The sequence below is a fragment of the Tympanuchus pallidicinctus genome, unplaced genomic scaffold (genome assembly GCF_026119805.1).
Source record: "Tympanuchus pallidicinctus isolate F22 unplaced genomic scaffold, pur_lepc_1.0 scaffold31, whole genome shotgun sequence".
Taxonomy (NCBI): Eukaryota; Metazoa; Chordata; class Aves; order Galliformes; family Phasianidae; genus Tympanuchus; species Tympanuchus pallidicinctus.
The window spans coordinates 6,633,450-6,646,778 of record NW_026294749.1 but is presented as its reverse complement, the minus strand read 5'-3'; the positions used below and the strand labels follow the sequence as shown (position 1 = coordinate 6,646,778).

The 13,329-nt window shown below is 41.0% G+C and overlaps 2 protein-coding genes across 2 annotated transcripts in view; one reads left to right on the top strand and one right to left on the bottom strand.

Annotated features, from left to right (window-relative positions):
• Positions 1 to 12,840, bottom strand: part of SMIM13 (small integral membrane protein 13) — a 32,894-nt gene extending 20,054 nt beyond the window's left edge. The window contains exons 1-2 of the mRNA XM_052697854.1: positions 12,274 to 12,840; positions 2,134 to 2,243 (exon numbers count right to left, since the gene is read on the bottom strand). Of these exons, the coding sequence (XP_052553814.1) occupies positions 2,134 to 2,243; positions 12,274 to 12,354 (191 nt within the window). The 5' untranslated portion in view covers positions 12,355 to 12,840. The remainder of the gene's footprint in view (positions 1 to 2,133; positions 2,244 to 12,273) is intronic.
• ELOVL2 (ELOVL fatty acid elongase 2) overlaps positions 1 to 13,329 on the top strand; it is a 38,062-nt gene that overhangs the window by 1,125 nt on the left and 23,608 nt on the right. The gene's annotated exons all lie outside the window — the stretch shown is intronic.

The window sequence follows — 13,329 nt, the reverse complement described above, 5'->3', positions numbered from 1 at the left end:
TGTTTCTCCTGTTCAGTGTGTTTGCAGTCCACTCAGAGGTATTTAATAGTTAGGTTACATATTAGAAGGAAGTTTTTCACTCAGAGGGTGGTGAAGCACTGGCACAGGTTGCCCAAGGAGGCTGTGGATGCCCCATCCCTGGAGGCACTGAAGGCCAGGCTGGATGTGGCTCTGGGCAGCCTGGTCTGGTGGTTGGTGACCCTGCACACAGCAGAGGGTTCAAATTAGATGATCTTTGTGGTCCTCTTCAACCCAAGCCATTCTATATTCTATGATAAACGGTACATAAATTTATAGAATTATAGAATCATAGAATTTCCCAAGTTGGAAGGGACACGTGAGGATCATTGAGACCAAATCCCAGATTCACACAGGACCATCCAAAAATCAGACCATATTCCTGAGAGCATTGTTCAGATGCTTCTTGAAGTCTGGCAAGCTCAGTGCCATCACTTCCTAGGAGCTGCAGAATGGCTTTCCACTATTTTACTGAAGAGCTATTTCTTATAGTGCTGGGTAAGACAGGAAAACAAAACATGACTAAGTTACTGATCTAGTACTTGATCTAGCAGTTGACAAGCCTGCTTGCAGCAGTGCGGTTGGAACCTGATGATCTTTGAGGTCCTTTCCAACCCAAGCCATTCTATAATTCTACGATACTACAACTACACAAAGCCTGAAATACCAGCCATTGATACCGTCTCTCTTATTATATAATGATTACAGTTACAGATAAAACTGGTGTTCCAGAAGGCAATGTGTGTCATTTATCATTGACTGGTACAAGTAATATCCAGGTTGAGACAGCTTGAAAGAAAGTTAGAATAGCCTGAAACAGGTAAAGTATTTCATTTGGGCTCATCTCATTTGGACTGAGATGACATCGATCATATAGGTACAAATAAAAAAATGACAAATATCAACAACTTTGTATTCCTGCTAATGGAAATTATAGTTGACACTTTTCCCTAACCTATCGTTTCTGTTTCTTAGAGCTGTTCCATTCAACCTTTGAATTATTCTTTGAACAGCTGGCAGCATTGGCTAGATACATGTGTTCAGAGTTACACATGAGCTCTATTAGCAAGTTTTTGCTCTCCTCTATCTCCAATTATCTGTTATTGCTGAAAAGTGGCTTAGATTTTGCATTATTCATAAATGAGCGCATTCTGAGAGGAAAATGACCAATTTGGTAGAATTGCTTTGGTTCTAAAAGTTTGAAAGAGTGTCATGGGAGCATTAATGCCTGAAGATGAAACCCAAGCTTTTGATGAAAACTGCTGCAATGAAACTAATACAGGGTTAAAAGTTGCAGCCCATGAGTGTCTAGGTAGTCTTGGAGCTGACTGAGGGAAGAGAGGAGGATGCTACTGACAGTACCAGGAGCAAAGAAATAATAACCTTAGATTTTATGCCAAGAAGTATGAACACTATTTTATCATCCCTTTCTGAAGTGGCACAAGCAGGTATATGTTACTAATGTCCCTTCTACTCTAAGAGTTTCATCAACACCATAGGCATTACATCGCTATTACTTATAGAATGTAGCATAACAACTCTTAAATTCATTTTGTTGAAGCCACAAAACGGTCTTTGTGAGGCTTTCAGTGTTTCCTTTTTATCCCCACACTATGAAGGCAACCACAGTGGGACAGTTCTGCTTATGCAGTTCAATATGGCTGTGCTTACTTCAGTGGATCTAGGTCAAATTACACTGGCTAAGGATTTGGCTGCACCCTTGAACTTTAAACCGATTATAAATTTTGATTTGTCAGGATATTTTTTGTGGGGTCAAATCCCACATTTACGGAGTGAGAGAGTGTGTAACCTTGCACAGTGCACGGCAACTAATGCTTACAAAGAGGCTAGATAGCACTACGGTAAGCATAAACGTGGGGATGGCATGACACTGTAATTAATAGGTTCAAGTAGCTCTACAACAGTCCAGGTGCAGATGGGTTATTTAGATAGAAGGTAGATTTTTTTTTTTTTTTAAGTTTTCTAAGAAACTTAGGCAACCAGTGTAATTTGAGATTGATGAAGGATACCTAACTCTTCCAAGAACCATGGCCATCACGTCAGGGTATGATGCTTGATAAGTAAATTCTTATTTGCACAGCTTCTTATAAATACCTGTTATATAAACTTGCATCCCGGCCTTGGTGTTGACTCCTTTCTTCCCTAGGAATACTCCCCCCGTTCTTTAAGACTGGCCATTGCATCTTCATTACAATCACTGTGACCTGTAAAAGAAACAAATATCCATTGTTTGTCAGGTACTTCATTTAATGTTAGTTTTGTTTAATAGCATTTCTTGATTTTTATTAAAGAAAATAGTTGATCAGATCCAAACGCATGTAATTTGAGACTCAAATCCATATTTAGTGATAAAGTAATATGCCACAAGTGCAGCTTGATTTGTCGTGGAAGAAAGGATGGAGATAAATTAGGAGGATAAAACTAAGTGTACCACAGAGCCAAGAGCTGCTGGGATGAGTCTGCCTTGTGAAGGTGCTGTGGAAGGGCATACGTAGCATTCCCCTGCTACACCAGAGAAGCACCACTTGGTGAGTCAGGGTCCTGCAGCACTGCCACATTATAAATGACACGCTTAACTCAGGCATTTCAAATTTATTAGCCAATTTGTAAGAGCTTGGCAACAGCTGAGCTTACAAATCCATTATTTGCATGCAGCCTGCATGCCTTGCCTTACCATTTGCTAAATACTTGAAGCACCCTGGCTTCATCTTTACCCATAGGTCCGCTGCCCAGCTTACAAGTAGGATTCAGCATGAAATCAAGTCAGTATTTATGTCTTCTGTGGAGGTACTTATATACCTGGGTAACACAGCATAACAAACAGAAACAAAGAGAAACTCAAAGCTTTAATTCTGGAGGGGATGAGGGATCATTTTTTACACCTTCAGTTACATTGGCGTTAATACTGAAAGCACTGTTTAGATGTCACTCTAACAACAACTAAGTGGGTTGCTTTTTTTCTTTTTTTTTTCATCTTAAATTCCTCCAGCTAATAACTTTTATACTGCACTGTGTTTGCTCTTTCCCAGTCAAAACTGACAGCAGTACACAGTCATTGAAGTCAGATGTCACAAAGTGAAGGAAATAAAGCCTGATGTCTCAGAAATAGCTATATGAAGATATGTAATTAGAGGACAAAAAGATGAGGTTGTTTTCATCATTGCTGGAAAACATTTTGCTTCGTTTCCCCAAGAGGAGGACAGATATGGAAATGAAACAGTAAATTCTTCATATTTTGTGTCATTATTTGAAGGCCAAACACAGCAAGGAATGGCAGTTGGAAGTTGGGTGGCCGAGTTTCAAATAACTATTCTAAAATCAAGCATCCAGAATCTCAACAGACCTTTCTTTTCTCAGTTCTTAAAGACCTGCTAAAGTAAGCCAGTCCCTAGTTATCATCCAAGACACTTTGCTGCTAGCAAAGGCAATGTACTATGCCAGTCTAACTGGAGGAGTACCCTACAGAGATGAAGAGAAGTCTACAGTTGCTTTTATTTCTTCTGTGTGACAGTAGCTCATGCTGTTACGGACACATGGTGTAGTTGGAGCCTCACCAAGCAGCACAGTCATTAGCATTTCTATTTTGCTTGGAGAGAAGCAGCTGTCCGGATGTTTCCATGGTGGTTTAAGAGTTCTGGACTTCAACATTCCGGTTGTATGTGGATTAGACTCTGGGATACCTACTGTTGTCATTAAGGCAGGAAGGGCACTCATTAGTTTGTGCACCCTCTTATCCCGCGCCAGCAGACTGTTTTCTTTTACTGGGGTTCCATACCCTTTAAAGAGGTGATTTTGGAGTTCATTGCTCTCATTTAAGGTTTGAAAATTGGTAAATTTAGAGTTGTAGGGGGAGGTGGTGGAGAAAAGACTCCCATGCTCTCTTTCCTGGCTTCCTTTTCAAACTGGAAAACTGGCCGTCACTTCGTTTCCACTCTTCACCTAGTCTTCTGTCATCACAACTGAAGTCAGAAACATGAAATAACATCTGAAATCCGGGTTTTTGCTCTCAAGGATTTAAGGGAAAAAAAGAGAGGAAAAAGTAATCCGCAGTTAACAGAAGGAGAAGATATTTTCCTCTTGAAGTGTTGTGATGTGTTCTCATCTAACACTTTGGAAAACATGCATCAGATACTGTTTCTTTGTTTCCCCATACTACGCGTGCATTTTCACAGCCAGAACAAAGTAAAAAATACCTCGTTTCCTGCATTTCACTCTGGGCTGGATAAAACTGCTCCCAGAAGTAATGTGCTCTCAAACTGGCAGGGAATAAATGGCTGGCAAAGTCATCCAGGGTGATTTCCATGCCAAGGAACTGGCACATCCTTCAGTAAGGCAGCTCTGAATAGCACCATCCACACCCACTTGCTCTCCTGTCACTGGTTGCAGCGAGCCAAGTTACTTCTACTGCAGTTCAGAAGGTCAGGTGTGAGGTCGTGTGAGCTCTGCATCTGCTAAAACTTGGTATTTGTGGCAGAACAGTATTTTATTATGGACACACATTTTCTTTCCCGTGTTTGTCAATAGTCCACGCAATTCCAAGGAGAATGACACAAAGTCTAGTTTTGTATCTTGTTGAGGCTTGTTGATCTGTTATTCATCTCTCCTCATAGTTGAAATACATGGAGTGACTGCTCAAAGCTGCTCTTCTTTACAAATCCAGGAACTTTTCTAGTTTGAAGAAAGCATCCTGGTGCATCGTTTGTAAAAACATCTGCATCTCTTCTCTCAGCAGGGATGATGTTTCCTTACTCCTCTTCCCGGGATAGAATCCCAGTGTCATTTTGCTGTTACACAGGAGATGGTACAAGGAATATTGACTGTACTGGTTCCCACTGGAACCAAACTAGGGCTTGGCCTACACTCTTTCTGAGATGTGCCTTTTAATATCGACAGAAAGCCATGTGTGAAGCAACACAAAAACCTCATAATTTCCAATGATGAAAAAGACATCAAGGAAAAAGCATACGAAAAAAAAACAGTTCAGATTAAGAAGGTGTTTATAAACTTCTTTCTTCTCCCCACCTTCTGCTCTTTCAGAAAGCAGAGATGACAGATGCCTTCTAAGCCTGCCAGTGCACAGGTGTGCTCGATAACAGCACAGTTGTCTTCCCCCTCCAAAGTGCATTGCACATGAATTGCTTCAGAAATGCAAACCTTCCCCTAGAAATCAGCACCTTCCTTTGAAAAAGGTATTTAAGGATGCTGGATTGACCCTCAAAAGCACACTTGGATTTTTTCCTTTCCAAATACTGGAGCAAATGGCTTTAACTGGAAGCTTAAAGATGAAGCATCATGAATCTGTCCATGCCAAAAACCACAGAAGTCAAAAGTATATAACTTTCCTGGTTTTATGGTATACTGTTTAATTTCCAAGCTTCTCTTTTCTGGTAGAAGGCTAATTATGAAGCCTAAGATTTTTATTTTTCTGTTATGTGTCAAAAGCATCACAGGATACTCACACATCCCTGGAAAGCTGAGACACACCTTGTGATTTCTGAGAGCAGAAACACATTTGAATATTGGCTCAAAATCAGGCAATTTGTGCAGAGAAATGGGGGAAGTATCATTTAGTTTATTGCTCTGAGAAATATCAATAGCTTTCCATTTCAGTGAAAGGCAACATAGAGAACCTTTTGTTTTTAGTGCAGTTATTCCTTCCTTAGTGCTGGAGATTTTGTAAGCTTGCATTTGAATGGTATCTGAAAAAAAAAAAAACAAAAAAAAAACAAAAAAACCAACCAACCTTGAAAGATAAAAGACTGGATGAGAGTTATTTTGCTTACAATGAAAAACTCAGGAATATCATAGAATATCCCCCAAGCTTACCCTAAAGCGTAAAGCACCGCTCCCCTCCTGCACTTTACACTTACTAAATTACCAGCATCGTGCTATTTCACACCCGATATCATTGAAACTTATCCTCAGGACTACATTTAATGCAACTTCTTATGAACAAATTTATTTTTAATCAAGTGTAAGCTGTAGCCTATGGTAAGATTATAACGTATCCGTGCTCAAAGAAAATAATACCTTGATTGTATCTTTTCTAAGATCGAAGTCTAAAACGCTAGATTTCTCACTTAGTGTGTGCAAAAGGAAGTCATCTCCTGCTGCAACACCTTTGAGAGATGGCAGAATTTAGATCAGAGAGTGTTTTTGTTGCAAATGGCAAAGTTGAAGCCTAACCCAGAGAACAAACTCAGGTGAACAGGTGTAAAAGGGAGAAACGACACAGCGCTGTATCATTTTCCCTCCAGATGTGTTTTCATGAGTGCAAAAGAGGGTTTGTATTTCAAGATTCTGGCTCACAGCTCATGGCTCCACTTACTACAAATGCATTCAGAAATACTCAAGTCCTAAGCACCCAGCAGATAAGGAATATCCTGATAAGCTAAAACCAAAGAAACCCTTATCAGTCTCCTAGTCTTCAGCAAATTTGGGGCTTCGTGTGCCTTCCTTTTTTTTTTTTATGCTGTCCCCACCCTTCACATGTTCTCCATCAAATATGACTGCATTGGTAGACACCAATGCTTGGCAGTTCTCACTGGCTGCAATAAGGTGGACCTGAAGGAGGACACACTAATGTGGAAGTAGTGATGTCATGTAAAGTAATACTGAGCTAAATAACAAGGGATTCACTGCAACATGACCCTCTGTGACCCCAAAAGCAAAATGAGATCATTAAACTCCCATGATGAACTCATTCCTCAGCTCCAGAATTCCAGAATTAGATGAGGTTTGAATATTTATTACCTGAAATTATCTTGCACTTGACTCAATAAGCCATTTTGGGACATACTATGATCAACATTCCATTGTTCAGATCTTCAAGTTAATACAACAAAAAATTGTATCTGAATGTTAAAGAAGAAATGTGTATAGTTAGGCTGAAGGAAGCGTTCAATTCCATTAGAACCCTCAGATGGCTCAGTGCTTACACCTAGCTGGAAAAAGTCCTGAAGGACATCTTCAGACACCACCTAGTGATTTCTGTCTTAGTATCTTGCTGGAATAAATCATTTTAAGTAAATTGTTTGTTCTAAAGATTACAGGTATTTGCATTTCTTTTACTTCACTTGCTTGAATAACCCTCGCTGCTATTGTACATTTGCCACCCCACTGCATTTACAAATCCTACAGACTTCAAAAGAGGTGCACTGTGTTTTGCTGCTGCTTTTTTTCTTAATTCCTTTGTACCTTACAATATTTAATAGTTAGATTTTTCATCATTACCTTTTCCACTTCTGTCAGACAACAGATTTTTCTGTCTAATAGTTATTCTGTGCCTGCTAGTTATTTTTCATTCTACTTTTATTTGTTCTGTAGGACAGGCAGCTTCCCATTTTGTGTCTTTAAGGATATACATAGTGATACTTAAATCATCTGAATCATCAGCTCTAGGTACCATCAATGCTACTTCTAACATGTCACTTAAAATGAATGCATTTATTATAGTTACTTATAAGAAATGGTCATTTCTTCAAAACGTAATTCCCAGCAACACACCTGAAAAGCAAAATAAGAAATGATGCTGCTTCTTTGAAGAAACAGCAAAAGTAAAGAGATCTGGAACATCTGCTTCACTTGTTGGAAACCTGAGCTCACAAGGAGCTCGTTTTCTGGAAACAGGCACTAGAGACTTGATCGGTGCCTGTGATGTATATCAGGTCTCAATTTGGGCTGACCTTGCCAGCAACCTTGTTTTCCTTTTAATAGCTATCTATCTACTCCAGGCAGTGCTGAACCTCATCTATACCTAGCAACTGATGGAACCAGTATTTTTCCACATGACCTCCAACTTTGCAGTGTCTCTAAGAACTGCTACGGCACTTTCAGTGGTAATTAAATCCATCCAGAGGGATGTGACAGTCAGTGTAGTACAGTGTTTTTTTTCATGTAGGTGAGAAGTCACATGGGAATTCCCAACTTCAGGATAGAGTAGAACAGTTCAGTTGAAATGGACCTACAAAGATCATCAAATTCGACCACCCAACCACTTCAGGGTTAATAGTTCAGGTGAACAGTCAGTAGTTCTGACGGCGTTGTCCCAGTGCCTCTTGAGCACTGACAGCATGGGATCTACCGCCTCACTAGGAAGCCTGTCCTATCATTGGACAGCCCTCAGGTCAGCTTAGGTTAAGCCTAGCAGGTGGTCTCCCAGCACGATGAAGAAAGCTGTGTGAAAGCCCCTGCCAGGAAGGCCAATCTCTTAATACTATTCATAATGAAGAAAGCAAAATTCATATTCAGCCTAACATACCTGCTGAAGCAATGAAAGCCTTCTGGGCTTGCGTTCTTTCCGTGTTAGCTATCACAACATGCTCAATCTTTAGGTTTTTTTTCTATTTTTGCTTTTCTTCTTTAAATCAGCAGTTAAATCATAAATGAAAACTAGTATCACTCCAATAAATCAGAACACTAGAATTTATTAAATAAAACAGATCTGAAGCTTATGAGTTTATGTTTAATGTGCAGATTTTAGTTTTATAAACAAATACATCATCCTTAAATTTTGCATTTCTTTCCCAGTATGAGTTGCCCTCATAACTATAAAGTTCCCAGGACTGAGTTGTGTGCCTGCATTCCCCACACAGCAGTTTGATGGTTTTGAATTTGGGTAACGACCTCAAAGTGAAATTGAAAGGCTTTGCGTGTGTTGCAAGATTAAGTCTGAAATCTTGGAAGCTTGGATCTGAACTCTAATCCACAGCAGCATACTGCAAACACCTCCTCCTCTTCCACTCTTTTCCTTCCCCCTTTTCCTTTTCCATCCCTATGAATCATTTGGCAAGTATCTTTGTTTTGGGGCGGCAAAAAAGAGTGTAGCAAATGACTGCAGAACACTAACACTTAATTTCTCTAACAGGCAGATAAATATAATCAGATTTCCTTCACCTTAACTGTAAGAACAGATCTGTAAATTGAGTGCTGTTGCTTTTAAGGATGTGGCTGAAGCAGGCTACAACATGGCTTATCATACCAGTCTCTGAATGGAGAAAAATTGAAAGAACACATTGTGAGTGTCAATTTTACTCCTATTCAGGACAAACCTCCTTTATTCTTAGCCCCAGCATCTTCTAGTATCTTACACTACTTATAACCATGCTCTCGAATAGGGAAAAAAAACTGGTTGGTTTCTTACAGCTGGCTCAGCTCTGCCCTTTCTCTAAGGCCAGCAATTAAAGCACCTTCAGCTAAAGACACTGCCACAACTACCTTGCAGCACTTGGCTGCTCTGCCAGAGTCTTTCATTACAAGGTCTGAAGAGAAATTAAAGTACTAAGGTCCCACTTCTAGCAGTACGTCCAGTGAGTCTGGACGAATGGGCCGTTGTGCCCATGTGCAGCTCTGCTGGTCCCAGTGGCATTCAGCATTCACTCAAAAAGTGTTGGGATATAATTATGCAATACGCAATCTCCCTCTTAGGTCTCCTACTTCTTCCAGGTCCATTCTCATATGGCAAGAAAATAGGAGAACTTGTTGGTTATATCTTGTATAATTCAATGGATGGAGCATTTTGATGCATTGTGAAGTTAGTTCACCCAGTTTGAATTTGTTCACACTTGCTATTTTCCAAAAAGGAAATACAACTGGGTAGAATTAATCTCAGTAGCTTTATCACGAGGATTAAACAAAACATCTATTACAGGGTTCAGGAAAAAAAAAATGCATAGGCATTTTTAGGCATAAAAATAATATAGGCATTACTATATAGATGTGCTTTTGTGGGCTTTAATCCCACTTCGTACACATCTGAAAGCTTAACTTTAACCTCTAGAACATGTTAATTCAGGAAAACAGGAATTTATCTCAGAAGGACTGCAGTTTGGAGGATCTATAGTAACTAGAGAAGTAACTACCAAAGCTAACCAAGCATGTGAACATCTGTCTGATCCTGTTCCAGCACATGAGATTACTGCTCCTAACCCTTTGCTGCAGCACCAGAACGAGCTGCTGAAGGGAGACGGGCAAAACTGCTCAGTATTGGAGAGCCCTGCTCTGGGAACACACTTTAGAAAATCCTTTTTGATCCCCCCTGCCTGTAACAGGAGGTGCAGGCAGTCCCTTGCACGTTAATCCCCACGGTGGGGACACGGCGTTACATTGCAGACGTCTGGGACGGCAACCAAGAAACTTACTTCTCAGGCATAGAGCACCCTTTGTCTCACTGCACTGCCAGGATTGTGGGAAAACACACTGGGTGTTTTTTTATTGCTGTTTTTGCTTTATTTTTGCAAGGTTCATTGTCTAGCCATGAGATCCTGCGCGCAGGTTTAAGAGCTTCTATTCATCTTTCATTTTAAAGCCTGTTACAATGGAAAACTGAGAAAAGATGCAGTACTTAGCAAGGACACGTTGTCTGTAACTTCTGCCTTCTCCACATAAATGCCCAAACATGTATGCCAAGTGTAAGAGGAGCCCTTCACAAGTCATGCCAACTCTCAAAATCAGCTGCTGTGCAGTGACAAAATCTGAAAATAGTGAGGGAAACTGAACTATCATGGCATGGCATACTTGGGAAAGTGAGCTGCCTTGTGAACTTCTTACTGTAAATCTCCCTACCATTCCACTTGCTCTCTGCCTCCATCTTGTTAATTCAGTGCATGGGTCAAAATTTGGGATGCTGGATTTTTGCTGCAAAAAACTTGGCATTAACGTATGTGCCACGTGTGTGGTAGCTAAGGAGCAGAAGCTGCTTACACAGACAAGGCTTTGCGGAATATTCTGTTCTGAAAACAGATATCCTGGTCAATGCAAAGCCTTAGGATAGCAATTGCCCTCTCTTGTGCTGGTGGACTTATTTTTCTGTGCTTCTCACAGTGCAGCTGTCCATCTTGCTCTTATGCAATACAAGGTGACACACTGCTCCTTCATTAAGTAGCTCAGAGTGGCATCATTCATCAAGTGTAGTTGCTCAGGAACAGATATGGTAAACCATACAGGCTGATGTAAAGCCAGTTCTGATACCCATCCATCTTCTCAGCCCTTTGAAAGACCAGCAAGAGCTGAAGTGAGTAATAAGGAAGCAACTAACGTAATGATCCCCTCTGCGCAAACCTCATTGAGGCTCTGCCTGTAACATAAGAACCTCCCTGCTCCCAGGGAAACTTTGTCTTGTTCAGGCCAGGACTGGTTCCAGGAGGCTCATGCTTTGCCTGAAAGAGCAACTTACTCAAGTAGGGGGAGGTAGAACTTTTTCTCCCTTTTTATTTTTTCTCTCACAGTCGTACAGACCTGTCACTGTCAGGAATCATGCCCCATCTCAGTTCATACCATCCTTTTAAATCTGATGGTATCTGATGGTAGAGCACAGGAAAAACGAGGTCAGTAGTTGCTGCTGTTTTTTTGGGAACTGACAGGCCACGTCTAAGGTCTCCCTAGAGAAATCTACTTTAATTACAAGTTAAGCTGATGTTCCCCTGTGTAGTAGGTAGAATCAAGGAGATTACTTTTAAAAGGATTGCACTGATCTGCTCTGGTGACAGTTTCATTTTGAAACTCTGATAACAAGCAAGTGGACGGAATATAAAGATGTGGTTTTCAGGATGGCACGTGACTGACAATGCAAAGAGGACCACAACAGCCACTCTTTCTTTCTGCTCTTCTTTTAAGACCAGATGAGTTCTATTTGGAGCACTGTGATTACTGTGTTTTGTTTTAGTGGTTACTTAATACAATTATAATGAACAGAGCAAAAAAAAAAAAGTTTGGAAGTTGTAGAAGGGAAATCCCATAGAGAGCAATTATAGAAAGGATGTTTTCCATCCTGGAGAGAATGACCACTTCACATTTTTCAAGCATAAAACAATGAGAACCACATAATAGGTTGCATGCTTTCAAGTGCTTGAATTATAAATAGATGCTGGGAAAGCAAATGATTATTAATTGGTTCTTAAAATGCTTCTATGCTAACCCAAGAAATTATAGTGGGGAAAAAAAACAAACCAACACCGGAAAAAGCTTCCAGATTCCTTTTCCTTGTCCTTAAAGTAATGAAACAGATAATTAATTTTGTAAGTAAAATTTGTCTCATGATGATATTGCCGTCTCACAGTAGCGTGGCTAATACAGTCAATAGACAGGCCCTACCTTATTCTATGTGACAAATTAACAGTGTATTTTTTATGACTTGCAGCAAGTTGGATAGTCTAACACCACTTATGTCCTAAAGAACATTGTAAGTAAGTAATGACTTTTCATGAGAAACTGTTTGGCCTCATAGAGCATACTCACCTTTGACACTGATGGTGTTTTGACCTGATCTGAGTCCTGACAGAGGGTGTAAGACAGGTATTTCTCCACCTGGGTCTTCATTGCCAGATTTGGGCTGAGAAGGCGTAGCACTGAGCCGGACTGCAAAATGCCTGCTGAAAAGAAACGTCTTGTTAAACAAAAATAAAAATCAAAAACCCCAGAGCAGAGGGGACCCAAGCATCAGTGCCATTTCTCCAGAAGTGATGAACCTGGAGCATGTTGGCTCCTCACCTGAGAGCAGCTCAGACTCCTAAGCCAGGCCTGTTGCATGAAAGACCAGCATAACTTGCCTTCTTGAGTAGGTCTCCCCCAGCCTGAGCTGATCAGGTGAAATACCGTCTGAAGTGCAGACACCTCCTGAAGCAGATGTTTGCTGTTTTCTGCTCCAGGACAACATGCTACCTGCAGGGAAAGACAGGTTCCTACCTTTCCAATTCCCTAGTCAGAGGGAGCGCTTTACCCTGCACTGCTCTAGCTCCGTATTTTCCCTCACTGGAGGCTCTTAAAGAGCCTTCTCTTTCAGATGGAGCACTGTAGGGCACTGGGTGAGAGGCAACAGGGAGGTGGGAATCATGCTCCCTCCTCTACCACCAAGCCCCCATCCATTCCTGGTAGACAAAGCCATTTGTCCCAAGCACGGTGATGAAAGTACATCACTGACAATTGCAAACCACATCAGGCACTGATTTCCACCCATACAAAAAAGGAGAGGAGTGAGAAATGCAGTCTGGATGGCAGCGCTTGTCTCAGGGATTAACCCTCAGCATCCTTCGAGAGACCCTCACCCAGCACACGTTTTTGGGGGGCAACAAGCAAGCTCACTGAAGGGTTCTGCCTCTCCATTGAGCCTTGTGGCAGAGCCCTGTTGTTTGTGGGCTACTTTTTCTATTAATGCTCTCTGGGAGTAATTCCCTGAAAGCTGTGAAATGTCTAAGCAGGGGCTTGTAAGGAGAGCTGTGTCCTTCTCTGCATGCAGGACACCCAAATTCACGTTTCACAGAGGGACGCAGTTTTTCCATCTTCAGGCCACAAAGT